Source organism: Chelonia mydas, chromosome 3, assembly GCF_015237465.2.
Source record: "Chelonia mydas isolate rCheMyd1 chromosome 3, rCheMyd1.pri.v2, whole genome shotgun sequence".
In the NCBI taxonomy this organism is placed as follows: domain Eukaryota; kingdom Metazoa; phylum Chordata; order Testudines; family Cheloniidae; genus Chelonia; species Chelonia mydas.
In genome coordinates this window covers 149955161-149976677 of record NC_057851.1, presented here as the reverse complement: position 1 = coordinate 149976677, position 21517 = coordinate 149955161, and the positions used below count along the sequence as shown (strand labels likewise).

The 21517-nt window shown below is 40.3% G+C and overlaps 2 protein-coding genes across 5 annotated transcripts; one reads left to right on the top strand and one right to left on the bottom strand.

Annotated features, from left to right (window-relative positions):
* The first annotated feature begins 1111 nt into the window (after positions 1–1111).
* Positions 1112–9613, top strand: TRMT61B (tRNA methyltransferase 61B). Of its 4 annotated transcripts, XR_006289777.1 has the most exons (8): positions 1114–2164; positions 2938–3040; positions 5700–5890; positions 7263–7354; positions 7770–8008; positions 8529–8727; positions 9210–9293; positions 9491–9613. XR_006289777.1 is itself a non-coding variant. In XM_037895568.2 (7 exons), the coding sequence occupies exons 1-7, from the start codon at positions 1283–1285 to the stop codon at positions 9556–9558; spliced, it is 1659 nt and encodes a 552-aa protein (XP_037751496.1). In that variant the 5' UTR covers positions 1112–1282; the 3' UTR covers positions 9559–9613. The 4 variants fall into 4 exon arrangements, 3 of the variants coding, with proteins under 3 accessions (XP_037751496.1, XP_037751497.1, XP_043399467.1); XM_037895568.2 differs by lacking the exon at positions 8529–8727 and having other exon boundaries at positions 1112–2164; XM_037895569.2 differs by lacking the exon at positions 8529–8727 and having other exon boundaries at positions 1113–2164; positions 9213–9293.
* Positions 9614–9693: 80 nt separating this feature from the next.
* SPDYA (speedy/RINGO cell cycle regulator family member A) lies at positions 9694–21229 on the bottom strand. Its single transcript, XM_007071749.4, has 6 exons — positions 20988–21229; positions 19679–19737; positions 19300–19385; positions 16017–16188; positions 12983–13283; positions 9694–9913 (listed from the first exon to the last, which is right to left on the bottom strand). Exons 1-6 carry the CDS (start codon positions 21214–21216, stop codon positions 9825–9827), a joined length of 936 nt encoding a protein of 311 aa, XP_007071811.2. The 5' UTR covers positions 21217–21229; the 3' UTR covers positions 9694–9824.
* Positions 21230–21517: the final 288 nt, after the last annotated feature.

The window sequence follows — 21517 nt, the reverse complement described above, 5'->3', positions numbered from 1 at the left end:
TACAACATATTGTAATTTTCTTTTGATTGTATGTTTTTGAAAAACATTAAATTGCAGCAGCATATCTGCCTTACCTATGTTTTGTGCCAAACTGTTTTGCTAAAATAAACTTAAATTACAGTATAATTCATTTAAATCAAAATGTTATGTTTCATGTTTTTGTCTGGCTGAACAAGAAGCCAGATTTTAACTATATTCGTTCAAATTAGTTGTTACTTCCAAGGTATGTTTTTTGTTTTCTTGTTTTGGGGGGGAGGGGTGTGTGGCAGCAACTATAAGAGGGTAAAATAAATAATAATCTTAGCATTCATATAGCAATTTTTTTAAATCAAAATACTTTAACTGGATTTTGATTAATGTTTGTAATCTTCAGGACAGATTTGAGAGTCAGTTATTCCCCCTTTTTATAGATGGGAATGTTTATGGGATTGTATTTCAAATCCTTCCAAATCTCGTTTACTTAAGAACATAAGAACAGACATACTGGGTCAGACCAAAGGTCCATCTAGCCCAGTGTCCTATCTTCAGACAAAAAGAAAAGGAGTACTTGTGGCACCTTAGAGACTAACACATTTATCTGAGCATAAGCTTTCGTGAGCTACAGCTCACTTCATCAGATGCACATCCGATGAAGTGAGCTGTAACTCACGAAAGCTTATGCTCAGATAAATGTGTTAGTCTCTAAGGTACCACAAGTACTCCTTTTCCTTTTGCGGATACAGACTAACACAGCTACTACTCTGAAACCTGAGTCTTCAGACAGTGGCCAATGCCAGGTGCCCCAGAGGGAATGAACAGAACAGGTAATCCTCAGGTGATCCGCTCCTTGTCGCCCACTTGTTCCTACTTGGAAGGAACCATCTTTGCAGTCTGTATTCATTTTAAAGCAGTTTTAAAATCTTTCCCCTACATGGTTAAAGGTTTTCATGTATCATTTTCAAAAGCTCACGCTGTTAGGGTGAGGGGGTCCAAGGAACACAGGGCTGTCTGTGAACAGAACAGCAGCTGCTGGACCCCAATCCGATCGGCGCTGCCTGGGCCATGTGGGCAAACACGTGGATCCGGACGGTCGCAGGCTTAATACAGACGTGAGTCGCTCTGTTGGCTCTCGTGGTTCCTGCAGGGGGAAGGCAAAGACGAGTCCGCCTGCGCGTGAGCCCAGCCCCGGGCGGCCAGCCAGCAGGACAGGCTGGGCCGGGAAGCAGCGCCCGGGCCTCTCCCGGCCGCGGCAGCTTTGTGTGCAGCGCCCCCGGCGCCGTGCGGACGGGTGGAGGGCGCAGCCATGCTGCAATGTGCCAGGCGGCGGCTGAGCCTGCAAGTGCTGGGAAGGGAGAGTCGGGCGCAGCAGCCCGCGCGTGCGGGGCCGGAGAAGACCGCGCTGGTGCCGCAGGGCGGCAGGAGGCGGGCGCTGCTGGGCAGGGGAGGGTTTGTGCCTTGCAGGTGTGTGGCTAGCGATCGCGCCGGGGCAGGGGGTGCGCCGCCCCTGCCTGCAGCCCATCGCCCCCGGGCGGTCAGAGCGCTGTGTTCCGGCTCGCCCCGGCAGGGAGATGGGGCCGAGTCGGAAGAGCAGGTCGCTGCCGCCGCATCGCGTGTCGCGGACTCCCCCCCGGCGGCTGCCTCGCCGGCGGACCCGGGTCAGGTGCTGAGGAGCCGGAGGAGGCGAGCTTGGGAAAGGGCCCTGTCTCCCCTGGAAAGAGTGAGCCGACTGCTGCCGGAGGAGTTGCTCTCGGAAGAGATCCGGGACATACGGCGCGCAGAGCAGGGGGAATCGAGGCAGGAGGACGGCAGTGAAAACAGCGACTCTCACCCGCTCCAGCGGCCGGCTGCCAGTAGGGCTCCCCCAGCACAGCCGCAGAGGGATGAAGACAGTACGCCTGTTGACACCCATAACACGGCGGCGAAAGATGGGACTTTCCAAGTCGGGGACTTGATCTTAGCCGAGTTTCGCAGAAAAACCTACACGGAGTTTAAACATATGCGTAACCTGACAGCTGTCGGGAAATTGAATAGCAATTGGGGGGCTATTAGCCACCTGGAGATCATAGGCAAGTTACCGGGCCAAATGTTTAGGACTTCAAGTGGGTTTCAGTTCCTGATAAGGAGACCAGCCTTAGAAGATTTTGTGCTGTTGATGAAGAGAGGACCTACTATTTCATATCCAAAGGTAAGTCACGGTTGCGTGGGTTGTCAGATGTTGCAATGGATGTTTCCACAACTGAACAATTTTAACTTAAAAACCGGTTTAAACAGCAGCCGGTGGTGATTATTGGTTTTAAAAAGGCAGGACCGCCCCCGTTTCACCCAGCTACAAGATGGGTGCTCGAGCCATTGGGTTAAGGTGGTGAAGAGTCCGATGAGCCAGGGGTTTAGGGAACTTTGATTAGGTGTACAGTCTAATCTCCGGGCTCTGGAGATGCTTTGGATGTCTGTTAAGCAGCCCTTCACATATAAAAGTGAGGGTAGTCCTAATTGAAAACCTTGTTAGAGATGCAGTCTCTAAGGGAGAGTCTTCTGATGTTAATTTGCATATACAAGCATTTTCAGTTTAGGGAAACAGCAATACAATTTAGACAGCTTCCTTACTACTAAAAAGTCAGTGTTTTACAGTGGGATATTTTAGCTTTCACAATCATAATTTGCCACTTGTGTTTTAATATATTAAGGAGTCCTGTCATTCCTGTATTAGTGAATTACTTCTTCCTATTAATATTTGCTCTGTTGATCTGAATAGCTGCCGGAGCTTCAGGTGGCTTATGCGATTGCATAGTGATTTTCAGAGACACCACATACTCACACCTTCTATTGATTTCAATGGAACCTAAAAGTACTCAGCACCACTGAAAATCAGGCCATCCATTTAAGCAGTATTCTAACATATTACTGTTTGAATATACAGTATAGAAAGTATTGGTTTTTTACTTCTCTTTTAACCCTTAGGATATTAATGCAATGCTGATGATGATGGATATCAACCAAGGAGACACTGTGGTGGAAACTGGTACTGGGTCTGGTGGTATGAGTTTGTTTCTATCAAGAGCAGGTAATTTAGATTTAGCAAATTTAGGAGTTTATTTGAGAAGGAACACAGATAATACTAGTATAACAAGTGTTACTTTTCCATTAATAAAAAAAACTTGAAGTCATTCTCTATATCCACTTTCAGGATTTGCTGTGACTTTTCAGATTTATATATACTGTTTACCTAGGGTGAAATTTAGCACTGTGCAGAGGGCCAGCACATAGCCTATAAGCCATTTAAGCTGCATTTTGATGTCATGAGGTGTACAGGCCTTGTGCTGATGCTTATATGGGGCTGAATTTCACTCCATATTTTTATCATTGCTTCATTGGTATCCTTGTATTGCCTTTCTAGCCTCTTTCTTGCTATTCTTGGGTTACTCTTTCCTCACTCCTCTTTGATTGTGTGTAGGTAAGTAGACGGCATCGCTGAAGTCATGATCATAGGGGAGGAGCAGCTCTGCTATCAAGGTTAAGGCTTGCTTAGGCCACGTCTACACTGCAGTGGTACAGCTATTGCACTGCAGCCATAGTGCTGTAGCGTGGATGCTTCCTGCATTGATGAGAAGGGGTTTTTCCATTGATGTAGTTAATCTACCTCTTCGAGAGGCACTACCTAGGTCCATGGAAGAATTCCTCCATCAACCTAGCTGCATCGACAGTGGGGGTTAGGTTGACCGAACTATGTCACGCAGGGCAGGACCGAAATGGCAGTGGTGGGGCCAGGATGATATGGGAGGAACTAGTTGCCACATTGCGAATGGCATCAGAGCCAGCACAAGAGACCCAGCCAGAACAGATCATTTATTTTCTGGGATAGGCTTAATGAATTCTCCTGCATTAGAAATGATAAACCGAGTCTGCGCCAGGCACTGAGAACAGGTATGCGTGGCACAGAAACTCACTGAGATCAGGGTGAGGCATAGTCAGTGCATGGCATGGTACACAATGCTGAGACTGTACTGGGGAGCTGAGAACAGGAATGCTTGGTGCTTACAATGCTGAGGCCAGGGCGAGGAGCTGAGAACCAGCAAGCTTGACATAGGCCCACAGGAGCTGACAGATAAGGAGAGCAGGATAAGAACAAGCTTTGAGAGGAATGGACCAATAAACACCAATTGTTTCAGGCTGTATCATCTCCACCATGGGGTGTTCTCATTCAGCTGAGAACATTTCTTGAATGGGCTACTTCACAACTCCATGAGCTTCCTGTGAGGAAGAGGGAAATGTAGAACCTCTTCCCTATACACTGGACCCAAATGTAAGGTACAGATTCTGGACCTCCACTCTCCTCCACTTCTGTCTGCATTCCTCACAACCTTCTGTCCTCCCTTTGGCCTCAAAATTTACCAGGGGCATGTAGGTTTTTTTTTCTACAATTTCAATGAATAAGGGATCATCTTCAAAGTGGTCTTTGCTCTTTGGGAACTCAGACATGCTGACAGAACAGAACCATAAGGGGGGGAAGGTTGGCACCTTCCCGTCCAGTGACATATCTGGTAACGGCCAGAGAGTGGAACCATCGATGCTGTCCGCCCTTCCTACCCCCTTTACTACAAATATCCCCATATTCCTCCCAAATTCTTCTCTATGGCTGCTCCACCAGGCTGGGAGAAGGAGCTCCTTTACTCCCCATTCTTCACTTGAGGAAGGAACCTAGAACTCCCCACCTCCCCTGTTCTGCTTCCAATAGTAGAAAATGGGCTCCCCAGGTTCCCCTTCCCCCACAATTGCTGCTGCTCCTATGGAAAAGGGGATGTCAGAGTTGTGCAGAGGAGTGGGGAGAGAAGGGGATCCAAGTTGTGCAATGTTGGCACAAGGCTTAAGTAGTCCATAGACACCTTGTGTTGACTTTCTGCACAGAGGTGAATTTCAGCAAGAGAGCCATGCTTCTGTTACTGTGAATGTAAAGCCAACCCTGACTTAGACACACCTTCATTTCCAGTGCCTATGTTTATCTTTCCTGAACTCCTGTATCCGCTACAGAGCGAGTTAACTGAAGGACAGTTTCACTCCTGGAGACTTGCACTCTGATGTGGGTTACAAGTGAAAACTAGCGCATTGGGTTTCATTGTAGTCTCTCTTTGGCCACTGCTTTAATCTTGCCCCAATGTTAGGCATAACTGAGGCTATGCCCTGCAGTTGCTGTGGGCATAAACTAAAAGGTTCCTAGTTCTCATTAATGTTCTCTTGTCTGAAGAGGGCTACTTTAATGTGCATTAGAAACCTTTTAGTTTGTGCCTGCAGCATCTGCCCTGGAGAGATACAGTGCATAACTTTATTGCAGCAGTGTAGACAAGCTCATACCATTGTTGGCAGCTTTAGCAGAGAGATCAGAGACCAAAAGGACCATAGATATTGAGTTCCTCTCTTTTCACTAGAGATGCTCTCTCCAGGTCAGGGTTGAGACAAATGGTTCTGCCAGCCTCTGCTGTACCTGTTCATAGAGTAGACAAATCTCGGCCTCCAAGATATTAATTTGGCACTTTTTACATGCACAGGATCTCTTAAATTTAAACCAAAATAAATTGTAGTTGATACTTTTATATAATTTGCTAGGGTGAGGAAAGGGAGACATTTTAGACTAACCCGTGCTGTTGTTTACTTTGATGTTTTTAACCTGTTAACTTGAATCAGGGAAAAAAAATAGTAAATTTAGTGTGTGTTTCATTTGCTTTAAGTTGGGCCTCGAGGACGTGTTATAAGTTATGAAATCAGAAAAGATCACCATGCGGTAGCTAAGAAGAATTACAGGCGCTGGCGTGATGCATGGGAAATAGGACATGCAGAAGAGTGGCCAGATAACGTGGATTTCATTAATAAAGATATTTTAACAGCTGCTGAGGATATGAAATCTATAACATTCGATGCAGTAAGTCTTTAGTAGAAAACTCCCTACCTTAAAGAGATTGGCATCTGATATTTTTTTTCTGATTAAATAAAAAGCAATTTTCTTATCCTCTCCATTGTGGGATTTCCCACATCTAGCCTAAGCATAAAGAAACAGCCAAGCCTCCATTAGCGGGGATGGACAAATCCCATTGTCAGCAAGTGTCTTTGAATGTCTGATGGTGCATCACGCTCAAAAGAAACACTGATCTGTCTCTACATTCACTCCTTTCTGTCTTATAGGAGAAAGAACACTTTGTCAGTCTCCATTTGCAATAATACAGTTGAGAGGGAAGATAGATTTTTCCACTGCTGAACTAGGCACATGCTTTGTATGTATTAAGTTCAAGAAAAATTGGAGACTTATTTGTACTTTTAATGTGTTGTTTAAAAAATAACCCTTTTATATCATCTGTGCTCCTGAATAAAATGTTACTACAGTCTAAACTGAAGTAATGAAGGGTATTGTCAATTCCTCTGTCTTAAGGCTGTAACTTTTAATATTTTCATGCAAGGTATTCATACAGTTTTGGTTTTTATATCCTTATTCTTTTAAATTGATGTGTTTTGCAAGAATTGTTTGAATGCATATTGTTCCAACATAAACAGTGGGAAGCTAGTTAATGCAGTATTTTATTATATCAGTCTTATTGGCGCAACATAAATCTTTAGATTAAACAAATAAATGAAATTTTGTTGACAAGTTTATGTGCACAGATACAAAATGGCCAGCACCTAAAAATATAATCCCTGCCTCAGAATCTTGGATATAACAATTTATTAGTCCACAAAATAGGTATTCTTACATACTCATTCTTTGTTTGCAGTTTAAATAGTTTCTTGAAGAGGGGTTGTCAGAGAGTTTGCTGAGATAGAAGTCTCATGAGTTAAACATCTGAATTTTAATATTTAATAGTATGATTATTTCATTGCAAAATATGGTTTGAATATTAACTTTTTTTAAAGCAGATATGCAAAAATCAATTACATGCAATCTGTTTCAGGCATTAGTTTTTTTTTATTTTGCCAGCATGATATAGTTTAACTGCTCGACGGTTTGACATTAACCCAAGACTACTGTATGTTGGTTAAATATGAATAGTTCATTTAGTAAAAACTACCAGATCTCATCAACACTTCATTTGGAATGCAGTAAAACTGAAAGGTCTAAGAGTTCAGGATTTTTTTTATTTTTTTTTTTTAAACACATGGATTTTAGGCCTGCATAATCTGTTCAGAGGCTGGAATAAAATTAATTTTCCATGAACTAACTCATTGTTTTCTGCTTTTGTTGACTTGGAGAAACTGATTTATGTCTATTCAGTTTGGTTAATAATTATCTTATTCTTCTATAGGTAGCTTTGGATATGCTTAACCCTCAGATTGCTTTGCCTGTTGTGTATCCAAATCTTAAGCAGGGTGGTGTATGTGTTGTATACCTAGCCAAGTAAGTATTAAAACCTGGCATTTATAAATTTGTTTGATACAGACATCAGATAACTATAGTTTTGTTAAGCATGTCTTTATGCAGAATAGATTTTAAATATAAAATGTTTATTTTTTGTAACAGTTTTCTATATTTGTTTTTCCTGTAATACTTTGAGATGCACTCAGTACAAGTCCTGCAGTCTTTACCTTAGGCAAAATTCCCATCGGGGTCAGGGGGAGTTTTACCTGAATAATGTCTGCAGGATAATTGCCCATGTTCTTCAATGCAGTTGCTGGGTTATACTAAAGCTGATGGCTTTGTGTTCACCAAGAAGTGGAAGACCACAGTGCAGTGCACAGGTCCAGGACTAGCAGTTGTATAAAAGGATCTCAAAGAAAAATGTAACACTATCTCTCTTGCATTTCTCTGAAAGTATCACACAGGTTATTGATCTGTTGGAAGGAATACGGACCTGCAATCTCTCCCTTTTATGTGAAAGGATCATTGAGGTGACTCACAAAGATTGGTTGGTACTCCCTGCTAAGCGGAAGGATGGCAGGTTAGCCCCAAGAGTGGAACCTCAACAAATTGTAGATGAGGAACCTCAACCAAAAGAAGGTGAAGAACTTCCTATTCAGGATCAAGCAGTAGTTGGAGAAAGTGACAATATTGGTAAGGAGCTACCCTGAATTAGATATGTATTGCACTAGGAGACTAATGTAAATTTCCCGTCCTTTGAAGAGAGATTCTCCCTCACCACATCTGTTTTGAACAAGACATAATTGAGAAGTCTGTCACCATTTCACATACCCATCCTCTCCCACTCCCAAATAATCTCCTTACATCACTTCAGATGTACAAATATCATCCACGTTTATGAGCCAAAGTTATCAGCTTGTGATGTATGCAAGCTCCATTGGTCCATACCAGCATCTGCTGGTTTTCTAACACCTTTCCAGAAGCATTGCTGTTGCATGATGCAAAAGTATTAGCCCATGCTTAACAGACAGAGACTTGCTGTTGATGTGGTTGGCTTGCAGTATAACTTCTTTCTGTAGTCTGAAAGCTGAAAATCTGGGTCTCTATGCATGAAATATAAACAGACACTTTTTTGTTACTTTTATCGTATAAACATGAGGGTTTTTTGAGAGCTAAAATCTAATCCTGTAAAATACCATTTTCTGTTTTTCAGACACTTCCTGATCTACTCACCCCTAGCTCTTTTACTACTTCCTATGAAAAGTACTAGGAGTAGTGAAGCTGAAAGTCTGGGTTGTGGAGAACAGGCATAGCACCAAGTCCTCTTCTCCTACAAATTTAATTTTTTCTGGCTACAATCAATATTTTTTGGGAAGCTGTTTCCTAAATTTTGATTGGCAGCTATATTAATGGTAAATATAAATGTAAACGAGATGGCCTTTTAATAAATCCAGTTGCAAATTAAATACATAAAAAATAAATTCTAATTGGCAGCTCAATCATGCTAGTCAGTGAAACTTTTTAAACTTGAATTCAGGAACTATTGTCTTAGGGTAGCTCCCATGTTCAGACTATTGCTGCTTTTTGATTATGGTGTGTTTTTAGGACTGTGTATAGCAGACATTAACCAAAACAGGATACTATTTCTGCAAGCTGCAGCTCTGGCAAATTCAGACAGTACAGCTCATTCTAGCTATAGATTTGTGAATATAGCAAAAGAGGTTGTCTGTACTGATGGATGGCTGCAGAGCAGCCTGATAGGAGTAGATTAACAAGAGAGAAAGGCAAGATATTAGGGAAATCAGTATTTAGACCTAAAACACTCTCATCTGATGTATGTAAATTTATTTATTTTTTACCTGTCAGGAAATAAATTATTTTTATTTTAATTCAGCAGAATCACTTTCTGATTATGTTGAACCATACGGTTCAGTGCCTTACATTGCTAGACCTTACCCTTGGCAAGTTGGTCACACAGGTAAGAAATGTTTGGGAAATGTTTTTATAATCTTAAGACTTGTTAAATAGTATTGTATTTTTCACAAACACTCGCTCTTTGTAAACTAGTATTTTATCATTGACATAATGAAATGATATAACTAATAGTAGTTATCTATTAAGTGCACACTGAGGTTGCTGTGGCAATAATATATATATTTTTTCCCCTCCAACTAGCATTTCTCATCAAGATGAGGAAATATAAAGTGGCATATCCAGAAACTACTCCAGATGGCAGCTGCTAATTTGAGTGACTGTACTTTGCCAGAATAAAATTAAATGTTGTAAATGGCTGTTGAATTTTGTAGACTTGTGAATTTTTTTTAAATTACTACTTTGATTTATAGTGAATGTACATTTTTATATTCAATGTACAATCTAAAGAAGGGATGCTAATGAAATAGTGAACTATGGTACAGCTACACAATACTGTTAGAAACAAACATTTTCTAATTGATCTTGCACTGAGTTTGATATTCTGAGCTATGTCTAATAACTCTGGTCAAACATTTCACTCTTCATTTCCTGTAAACCAGTCCATGGATTTGTCTTGATTCATGCAGCTATTCGTTCTCCCTTTGGTGGATAGGCTGTTGCAATCTACCAGAAATTTAGAAAAAGAAAAAGGAATTTGTTTACATAAGGTAAGAATACAATAGACCAAATTCTGCCCTCTGCTACATGTGCAATTCCTGTTTGCATTGTTATGTACCAATCAATACTGATAGCCTTTTTTCGGATCAAAATGTTTGCACAGCTCTACACTGAGTCAATAGAAATGCAATTCATGGAATTTTGGCCCTATTATATATACTTATTTACTACAAGGCACTGTTTACACAAAGAAAAAGACCAGTTATTGACAAGATTTTCCTTGCTATACCTCTGTCAATCAGGGCTGAAGATGGATTGTTTGGCTGATAGTGGTCAGATCATTTTCAACATCATTACAGAAAGCATGTCTATTATTTGTTAGAGGGAGAAGTGGAGGGATGGTATTGTGGACAAAGCATTGGACAGAAGAGTCAGGAGTTCTAGTTTTAATCCCACCCCTGAAACGGACTTCTTATGTAGTTTTGGAAAAATCAGTGCCTGGGTTTCTCCCTATTTAAAATGGATATGCTAAAACTTCTCTACCCTCTGGGGTATTGTGAGGTTGAAAGGAAAACCATCCACTGGGTCTGGACCACTTAAAATACATTAGAAATAGTTTCAAGTATTACCACCTTCCTCAGTTCTTCTGTCAGTTGTGGGTATATAAATAATTTCTTTTAAAACATTTTTCTCATTTGAAGCTGTGTGGAAAACCCACACAAGCAGAGCAAAAGGACTACTTGTTCCAGGGACACCATGAACCTGACTATATACAAAGTGCTATCAAATGCATGAAGTAAATAAACTAAATTTTTTCCTAATCTCTTTCAGATATAGTAATCTTAACTCTTATCTGTAACAGTAGTAAGTTTAAAAAAATTGGGACAAGTGTGATTATAGTCTCAGATTGAAGGCTCTGTGTAAGTGCAAAGTATTTTAATAGTGAGCTGAACCTGTGATATGTTCTACTGGACTAGTCTGCCTAATTCCTTTTCTGTTATAAATATCACACAATTGAAAAATTTTCCAGGTTTAAAGAGCCCCTTAGAATTGGAGCAGTTTGCGGACAATATCAAAACAGTAAGTATAAAACTCTGTAGGAATCCTAATGCCAACATTTCAATCCTATTTGCACTAATGGAAAAATGGATATTAAAGAGAATTTATTATGTCTCCAATTTTTATTTAGATAAATTAATTCCACTCCTTCAAAGATATATGCATGTATTTAATGTTTCACCCTATGAGTAGTGCCCAGTGGTTAAGTGCATGTGTAAATCTTGGTAGATTTGGGCCTTATACATTTTTATAAAATGAACCTACCAAAAGATAACCATCTAAAGCATGATCCAGTCTTAATACTTAATTTAAAAATGAACAAATACCTACTTTATGTTGGAGACTTCTCAGATACAATAAAAGCTATCCAATATTTTGGGGTGGGAGGTGGGTTAGAAAACACACCACAATTGATTTCACAAGTGATCAAGTTCAGAATATATATATGATAGAGGGCTGCACTGTTTTGTTTTTTTTAAACCCTGAACTTGTGTTGCTCACAACAGTAATCTTAAAACTCAGATAAGCATAATTTATTCTTATTGTTGCTTCTAACAAACAGGAAATGTTAGAAAGGAATTTTCAGAATTAATTTGAGAAATTAATAGTGGACAGCTTCTTGCTCATCGTAGTGTATATTTATCAACAGTATGCTGAAGTCAGTGAGTAGTTATGAATAAAAGTTAACAGGATTTGTCAACTCCCAGAAGAGTTAGAATTGAGAACCGTTCAACATCTAGTTAAGTAGACAAGGATAATTTCAATAAACCTAGAACATCTTTAGTTCATTCAGCCACAGAGTGTTTAGATTAGTACTAACAAGAAAGGGTAATTTGCAACAAAAATCATAAAAATAGTGTTATTGTGATAGTAAATTTGTCTAACACGACTTCAGAATAATTTGGTGAAACAAAACATACTGCTCTTTATTGCAAGTATGTAAAGAACCATGGAAGGAACTCAATACTTTTGCAAAAGATGCCTTAAGATAAAACATTAGTTGTTCAAACAGACAGATGTGCTTTCTGATAGTAAAACGTCTGAGAGCTGTCTCCTAACAAGGGTTTACTCAAAATACACTCATTTATTTTACTAAGAATAGCACACAATCTGGATAGAGTTCTGGTTACAAATGGGATTGTTCACTAGCTGCACAACACTGCTAAATCCTTGGACATCAAGAAAATTGATTTAATAAATGTTCATAACTAAAACATGCTTGGCACTAATTAGCACATTTGTTGGCAGTCTCTGCCTAGATGCCTATATGGCCCCCATTCTCATAAATTTGAGTCTTAATAGAGAGTCCAAGGATTTAATAGGCATGAAGACTACTCTGTGGTCTTATTACTCGAAAAGCTTCACCACACTGCTCTGCCAGTGTTTCTCCAGGTTAGAGATAAGCAACCTTGGCAGGGCAGATAAAAGCTTTTATTGCTGCTATCTGTGCTATCCCAGTTCTGTAGATAAATAAAGCGATTGAGATTCTAGTCTCCTTTCACAAGCAGTACATTCATACTTTCCAAAACTGACATGCAAGTGGAATATGAAGTGGTTTGTTTCTCACTTTATGTCAAGTTGTTGGTTAAGTGATAGATCTCTTACATACAGAAGAAGGGAAAAGCAGAGGAATTTAGTCCCACTTTGTACAGAACTCTGCAGCAGAGGTGTGTGCTTTATAAATGCTGATATATTAAATGTGCTATACCAGTGGTTCTCAAACTTTTGTACAGTGACCCCTTTCACATAGCAAGCCCCTGAGTGTGACCCCCCGCTTATAAATTAAAAACACTTTTAAATATATTTAACACCATTATAAATGCTGGAGGGAAAGCAGGGTTTGGGGTGGCAGCTGACAGCTTGCGACCCCCCCCCATGTAATAACGTCAGGACCCCCTGAGGGGTCACAACCCCTAGTTTGAGGCCCCTTGTACTATACAGATAAAGCAGATTCCAAGGTAATAAATATATACCTAAACCAACTAAATGAAAGTGACTTACAAAACTAAACTCTACCTTGGGAATAACAGCAAGGAGAAGGATCAACTAGCATTTTTTCAACTGGGAAAATGCCCTTCAATTCCTGAGATCCATGTTGCTCCATCATCGCCAAAGTCCCAGTGGATGAAGATGATGAGGATGATAATCCCAGTCCTACAAATCTTCCTTTCTTACCACAAAGCGAACAATCTGCTGGTGTGGCACTTGGTCCGCGGGGCAGCTGCACTTCATCTCTGCTGTAATTTCTGACAGCCCCACTGTGATGCATGGAACGTTCTCGCTGCCATATATAATGTGATGGAGCAATAGCCATTACCTAGATTAGAAAATCTTACTTATGTATGGAACCAGTGTCAGAAAAACCAACAAGCAAATACTATACAACTGAAACTGAGAAAAACCTATTTCTGTTTCTAAGTTCATGTTTATGCTGGAAGATGGTACCTCTGTATGAAACTGAACATTACAGTGGAAAGAACAAGTTTGAAAATAGCTCCTCTGTGCAAAAAATTTTTGGTGACCGAATAACCACTAATTTCTAATTGATGTAGGGATTCAGGGAAGAAAAGCCACATTCAGTTTCCATCATATCTGTGTCTGAGAAATACACATAATTGGTTTAGAGTGGTAGGGAAGTTAGAAGTGCACTTTGCTGGCTGAACCGCTCTGGATGACTTAATTAAAATTCCCTTAACTTTACAGTTTAACAGTCTTCTGCCGTTCCACTTATCCAGTGTGACCTGTATCATGCTTTCCAACAATTGATGATGCCATAGTTTCAATATGGAGCTTCCTAACAGAAAAAGTAGTTAGTTTGGGGAATTGTTTTGTTTACTCAGTCTTAAATCTGGTATCAGTTCTCGCTGTGCTAGGGTATAACTGTGCAGTTTCACAATATTTAGTGGAAATAGATGAGCTCCCATCTTTTCCAGATCCAAACAAAATGTATTTCACTACTTTCTACAGTTCAATCCCCCATGTCATAACAGGGCCCTTCCTGGCAGTAGGAATAAATCCAAACAGAATACTAAGGAACAGTATTTTTCAGGGTGACTTTTTTTTTTCTCTGTTAAACTCAGGTTTGGAAAACAGGATGAAATAATGCAAAAGCAATTAAGCAGTTGTTAAAACAGCTTTAATTTTTAGAAATAAAAGGTAAAATCCTGGCCTCACTGAAGTCAAATGGAGTTTTGCTGTTGAGTTCACCTGGGCCAGGATTTCACCCAAAGCATTGGATTTTTATCGAAAAATGAAAATTGACAATTTTCCAAGTAGTTTGAAAAATGAAATAATTCTAAACTGAATGAGGTGACTTCCATAATCAGTTTCTTCTTTGCTGCAAATTCCTTCATTCAGGACCAATAGTAAATAGGGTATTTATATAAAACACAAGCACTCTGGTCAGCAAAAACTCATGCAGCAACTTTGGTAGTGAATGCTCAATGGCACAACGTAAAACTTTCCAAGTGCAAGGTGGACTGCCTATGTGGGCAAATTTTTAAAAATTTGGATATGGAGTTTGAAACAGGAGTTTACCCTAACAGAGGCCTAGATCCACAAAGATAGCTAGCAAAAAGAAAAGGAGTATTTGTGGCACCTTAGAGACTAACCAATTTATTTGAGCATAAGCTCACTTCATCGGATGCATACTGTGGAAAGTATGTGGAAAGTGTAGAAGATCTTTTTATATACACACAAAGCATGTGTGTATATAAAAAGATCTTCTACACTTTCCACAGTATGCATCCGATGAAGTGAGCTGTAGCTCACGAAAGCTTATGCTCAAATAAATTGGTTAGTCTTTAAGGTGCCACAAGTACTCCTTTTCTTTTTGCGAATACAGACTAACACGGCTGTTACTCTGAAACCTGAAAGGTAGTTAGGCACAAAACCCCAGACTTAGGCACCTAATGGTTTCAGTCCCAGTTTTTGGCTCTGCTGCGATCCACAGAACTCCCACCAAGCCCTGTAGGAGCCTAAACTCATTCAGCATCTAAGTTTTCAGGGTAAAAGTTCCCGAGGTGCCTAAGTTTCTGTCTCTGGGCATGCATATTGCTGTCTCACACTAGGTATCCAGGCACCTGTTTCCTACCTAAGTGCCAGAGCAATTCGCAAGCTAGGGGAAAATATGCATTCATCCCCCTAAATCATGTGAGGGGCCCAATCTAGAAGGTGTGCTCATAGGCCACCTACCAGAGGAGGTGGTAGTGGTGCCTGGCTTATAACATTTATCTCAGTGGTAAGAGCACCCAGTGGGAGACTCAGGTTCAATTCTTCCCTCTGCCAGAGTGGGAGAAAAGAAGTGGGAGAGCCCTGTTCAAATCCTCTCTTCCCTTCTTGCGGGGGGAGGGGGGATTGAACCTGGGTTTCCCACATCCCAGGTGAGTGATGTAACCACTGCGATAAAAGTTATAAGGTGAGCAGCACCATCTCCTCCTCTGGCCGTTTTGTGTAGAGTGAGGCAGGTGCCTAACTCATTCCTCCCAAAAACTATTTAGGCACCTAAGCCACCTGACTCCTAGGAGACAGGTTCCTATATGTGGATTGCTAGGAAGAGATAGGTGCTTCCCTGAAGCCCAGATTTAGGCACTTATCTCCATGACACCATTTTGCATACCCCTCTCATTGGCTAGCTTAGGCAGCTCCCCATCTAACACGTTAGCTTTGTCGATTGTATTTTAAGGCATCTATCTCTTCCTATTCATTATATAGGGACCCTAGTCACCTAATTTAGGTTTTGTGGATTATGGTGTTATTCCTGTGATTTTACAGGCACCTAGAAGTTAGGTGCCATGATATTCGTAGTTGCAAGCCTAAGTCCCTTTCTGAAGCCAGGCCAGAGTTCCTAAGAATGCATATTAAATGCAAAGGAAAATAATCAGTTTCAAAACAGAATAGGCAAATCATTAAATTTCAGCTGCTTTGTTCTCCTTAATCCCTGGTTTATCAATACAATTTCTGTTAAAGAAAATGTATTTAATATATATCAGACCAGATCCTCAACTGGCATAAATAGCTCAAGAATCGAATGCATGAAAAGCCTACCTACCTCTTCACAGCAACGTCTGCTTACAATAGCCCTGTAGTCAATTCTACCCCAGAGCTGGTCTCTTAACTTTAAGAAATTAGGGAAAAGCTTCCGCCAGGTTTTTCCCAAAGCCCATGGAAAAATTTCATACTTTGACTCTTCATCATCTTCTTCAACTGTATTTGCGAGATACCTACAAAAATATATATTAAGGATCTCCAACCTTGAGTCATCACATCACATGATTTTAACTTTATACACCTTTAAAATAATTCCTTACTTCCACTAGTTTGGGGAAATTTGCTACCAAAGTTTAGACTTCTCCCAGAATGAGAGGAATTTTCTGGTTTACTTCAATCTATATAATACAAACGCATATGAAAGTCATAAAAATTGGCTTTGTACTAACGTCCACTAGATGGGCACATACATGAAATATAATCCAGTTTCACTGCTTTTGCCAAATCAACAGGGCATCCTCACATTAAAATGAATAGTTTTTGATTGACTCCTTAGGATATGAGGCACAAATACATTGTCTGAGGTTTAAAAGTTTAAAGAAAATGTCAGTGATAGATCTGCTTCAAAACTAAGGCCTTACAGGCCTTGTCTACATGTAAAAGTTGTACTTCCTAAACCATGTCTGTTTAGAAACCAGGCAGCAAAAAATATTAAACATTAAGAAAGCAGCAAAATAAATAAAAACATACAATAGGTACAACACCATTTGTAAGGGGAACCCACTTTTTTAACATCCACATTTCTCCATTCTTTCAGAAAATTATATATCTTGTTCCTTGGTTTTCTCCCTCCTATCCCCTCGAGATCATAGGCAAATATTGTTACCTCCTATCTAGAGCCACAAAACCACCACAATCAGCTATCAGTACAGCTTGCTAAAGGGTCATGAATGTTTAGCAGTCCAGACATAGAAGTCCAGGTCCACAAAAGGACCGAAGCACTTAACTCCCCACTTTAGGTGCTTAAGTTGAAAATTTAGGCACCAATGAGGTCCTCAAAACCCCCTGGTTCAGCAGCCACTTAACCCAATAAGCACCTAAATTCACTCAGCATGTAAATTTTCACTGTAAAAGTCCTCTACATGCCTAAGTTTCTGCCTCTGGACATGCACACTGCTGCCTCACTCTAGGTGTCCGGACACCTATCTCATGCCTAAGCCCCAGTGACATCCTCTAACCAGGTGAAGATAAGTGTTCCCCTGCCTATTTCACTGCAGGGCCAGTGGGATTAGAGCACTCACTCTGGATGTGAGAGACTTGGGTTCAATTCTCCCCTCTGCCTGATCAAGTGAAAGGATTTAAATAGGAATTTCCCATCTCTCAGAAGAGTGTCTTAGCCACTAGCCTATGGGATATTCTGATGTGGGTTGCTTGCAGTTTCTCCTGTTGAAGCTGTCCATTTTGGATAAATATTTAAATAGTCATTAGGCCAGAAAGAGAGAGTGAGAATGATTCTATATCCTAGAGGATAAGGCACTATTGTGGGAGACCCAGAATTGAGTCCCCCTGCTCCAGTAACTGTTGCCATCTTTGCCACTTGGTTTCACACATTTGCTGACAGCAGAGTCATGGAGAGACACAGGAATCATGGGTTCCGTTCCAGGCTCTGGAAGGGAGTGTGCTCCAGAAGATACAGACTGTTCTGCCCATTTCCCTGAAATTTGACCCCTTCTGCCCTGTCTGTGTCTTCCCCACCACTAGATCCTTGTTGCAGTGCCATTCACCCTGTCTACCCAATCCAGTCTCCACTCCTCAGGCTTCTTACCCTAGTCTCCTTACCCAGACAGTCCCAGCTCTTCCCCATCCAGCCCCAACACCTTACTCCCAACCCCCATGCCCTGGCAATACAAGTTCCCCCTTCCAGCTCCTCATCCAGTCTGTCCCTCCTCCCCACTGTATGCAAGTTACAGTCTCCCTCCCAAGGATCCTCATCTAATCTCGGTCTCCCTCTCCACCTGTCCCTGATTCCTTTTTCCAGTTTCTTTGCCCAGCAAGTCCTAATTCTCCTTCCACACCCCAGCTCCTTGTCAGATCTGTCTCTCTTCCACCTCCTGCTCCCACTCCTCCAACTAGTTCCTAGTCCCAGTCTCCCGCTTTCCCTAGTTCCTCATCTGATCTCAGTGTTTTCCCCAGCCAACTGGCTCCAAGTCCCCCCGCATTTCCCCCAAAGGCTCCTGTTCCCAGTCCGCTTGCCCAATCCATTCCAGCCTCCTAGTTCAACCAGTCCTAGCCTGCTCTCTCCTCTTCGGTTCCCAATCTCCTTGCCCAGCCAGTCCTCACTGCCCACCTTCAACTCTCAGTCACAGTTTCTCTCCCTGTTCCAATCCCAGTCTCACGCACTCCTTGCCCCAATCTATTCCTTTCCCTCTCCCAGGTCTGGTTTGTCTCCTCTGCATTTGAATCAGACATCTTTCTCCATGCTGCCTGGGTCGCAACAGATTGAATGGCACTGTGATAAAGACGCAGTGGTGGGGAAGAGCACGCTAAGAGCACAGGAGCGAGACAGACTCCCTTCCTCTCAGTTCCAGCACCCAGTCCTACCCCCAAGCCAGGAGGAGCCATTATAGGGAAAGGTTTCAGAGTAGCAGCCGTGTTAATCTGTATTCGCAAAAAGAAAAGGAGTACTTGTGGCACCTTAGAGACTAACACATTTATTTGAACATAAGCTTTCATGAGTTACAGCTCACTTCATCCGATGAAGTGAGCTGTAGCTCACGAAAGCTTATGCTCAAATAAATTTGTTAGTCTCTAAGGTGCCACAAGTACTCCTTTTCATTATAGGGAAAGTTGTTCTGAGGCTCTGTAGCCCTATGCTGCACCATGCTCAGTTGCTCTGTGGGGAAGGTGCAGGTGCTGTCTTGTCAGCTAGGAGCTGTGAGAATCTTGAGCTTGCTTCATGAGAGCAGAATTTTTGGAGATTACAGCTGCTAACATTGATGTGTCTACTGAACAACATGTATGAACTCTAATTTTTAAAGGCTTATAATTTGGCCATATTTGGGCAGATTTTCACAGGGATGGCAAAAGGCACTCCCTTAATACAAAGACAATCCCCCTGCCAAATTTCAAGTCCCTGCTCCAAAGCCTGGGGGTGCTATTCAAAGAAAAGATTTCAAGAAGTTTTTAACCTGGGCAAATGAATGTATTTTTCTCTAGCCCGCTCATATGGGGAGGGGTTGTGATGTGAAACCTATCCCCTAAAGAATCCTAATTTATAAATCAAAATCATTAATGGAATAAACACAGAACTAAATAAATGAAAAAAATATTTAAAGAATACTTACAGAGCAACAAAGAAATTAAGTCTGGTGTGCTCATTTATACTGAAGCCAGCCCTCTTGAAATAAACAAAAGTCATTGCCAAAAGATACTGTTAGAAAAACAAAATATTAAAATAGAACATTAGTATTCTTTTGTTTTCTATATAAAATTTCCTAAAAGGACGTAGCATCTTTTAAATCTGTTTCTGACATCACCATAAGATTATATTTTATTAATTTCGCACCCTCAGAAAAGTGTAAATCGTTTCCTGTATTACTTTGCCAGAAGCTATGTGAATACATTAGAAAGCAGAATATGGTTTATGTTCATATTACAATATCAAGTGATTAAAAGTAAAAGACGCAAAAAGTGGCCTACGAACCAAAACAATACCAAATTTACCTTATCTGCAATTTTACAGCAGCAGTCCATCCATAGGAAATCTTGAATGAGATCATCATCTGTAATAAAAAACAGCGGTGATATTTCAATAGAAAAAATGATTTTTTTTATTGGGGGGGAGGGGAGGAAGCATTTGTTTCTACAGATATAGATACAGATGGGCATTTTATCAAGCCAAAGAAAAGGATATCGGCTAGACTGATCAGTAGGGAGCAGAGCAGCTGACAGAAGAGATACGTTAGGCTTAGAAAAAAATCTGAACAAAGGCAAAAAGAGAAGCCATAACAAAGGCAAAGTGGAGAACACAAAGAACCAAATTCTGTGTTAACATTAGTGAGTGCAACTCAACTGAAAGCCACTGTACAGTGTTTTTCTCTGTTTATTTTATTCCCTACACCCTTAATGGGTTGTATATAATTTACATTATAATTTACAATTATTTCTGATTAACCACACAGTTTTGAGAATCTCTGCACTCTGACAACCATTAGTAAGCAAAACAAGTTTGATTGTTTGCCCGATCAGTGTACCACTTTTAATAACCATTCTACAAATATGAAAATTTACTGTAATTGGCTACTATAAATTCTCTGCTTTGATTGACTCCTATACTCAACATTTTCAAGTCAGCAACAAAACAGCTTTCCTCTATTTCTCACTCTTTTCAGATGAAGCAGAAAAAACAACAAAAATTATATGGAAGAGAGAAAAATACTAACTTCTCCAAACTCCTTTCTTCCTTCTACCTTCATTCCACTTTCCACCATACATAACTACAAGACTTTTCTTCCCACAATAATGTATTTGCTTACAGTGGTGGGAAATCTAGCCTCTTTCAAATCTGTTTTGAAACATAATGTAAAACAAATGTATATTGGCAAAAAGAGCTTTGCTGACCTGCAGGGTGGGATCAGGATGAAGGAAGAAATAAAAGGAAAAGGAAGGAGATGTGTAGGAGAGGTCAAATGATTTTTGTTTTATCTTTAAGCAACGTATTTTTCAGCAGTTTGACAATCCTTTTGTAGTTATATTTTATTTAAAATGTAAATATTTATACATTGAAATATAACAGTTGTGGTGGAGGAATGGAAGTGTTTTCAGTTAACTGAGGAATAATATTCAGCCATTTCAGTTTAGTGGCCTGAGTACTCACTCTGGCCTTAGATTTTATTCAGACCAAGATGTGGCTGTTAACGTATGCATGAGAAGCACTCTCAAGTTATTATATTTAGAAAACATAGTTGCTTATAAAAAGTATTTTAGTGTTCAATCAACACATTTTACCCAAAATGTATAACTGTTAACCTACCAAATAGTTTAAAGAAAGCAGTCATTTCCTGACGCTGAATAACTAGACATGCACCTTTTGGACGTTTAGACTTATTACTGTGCACATCTTTTTCACAATTTTCCTGGCTGTCTTTAAAAATAGGACGTTTTAGACTAATCGATTTTTTTTGCTGGTGTGATCTAGATGCACTCGACTTTATATGAACAGTGACAGTGCGAGGTGTCTGACAGACCAGATTATGTCTCATTTTTGTAATTGAAGATTCCTGTTAAAAAAAGACAATATTAACAATACAGATGATATAGAATAGTTGCAAAATAAAAGGCATCAATAAATCTTTTTTCTATATCCATTTTGGTGTCATGAGAAACCATAGATATAACAAAAAATTCATACACAGTTGCTTTGCAGACTCCCTCTCTGTAACTGTATTATTTAGCCTAAGCATTTTCATGTATAGTTTGTATGGAAGATGAAATACAAAATAGTTGTATTTTAATAACATAAGTCCCAATCCTGCAAATACTAATGTAAACAATTTTACATAT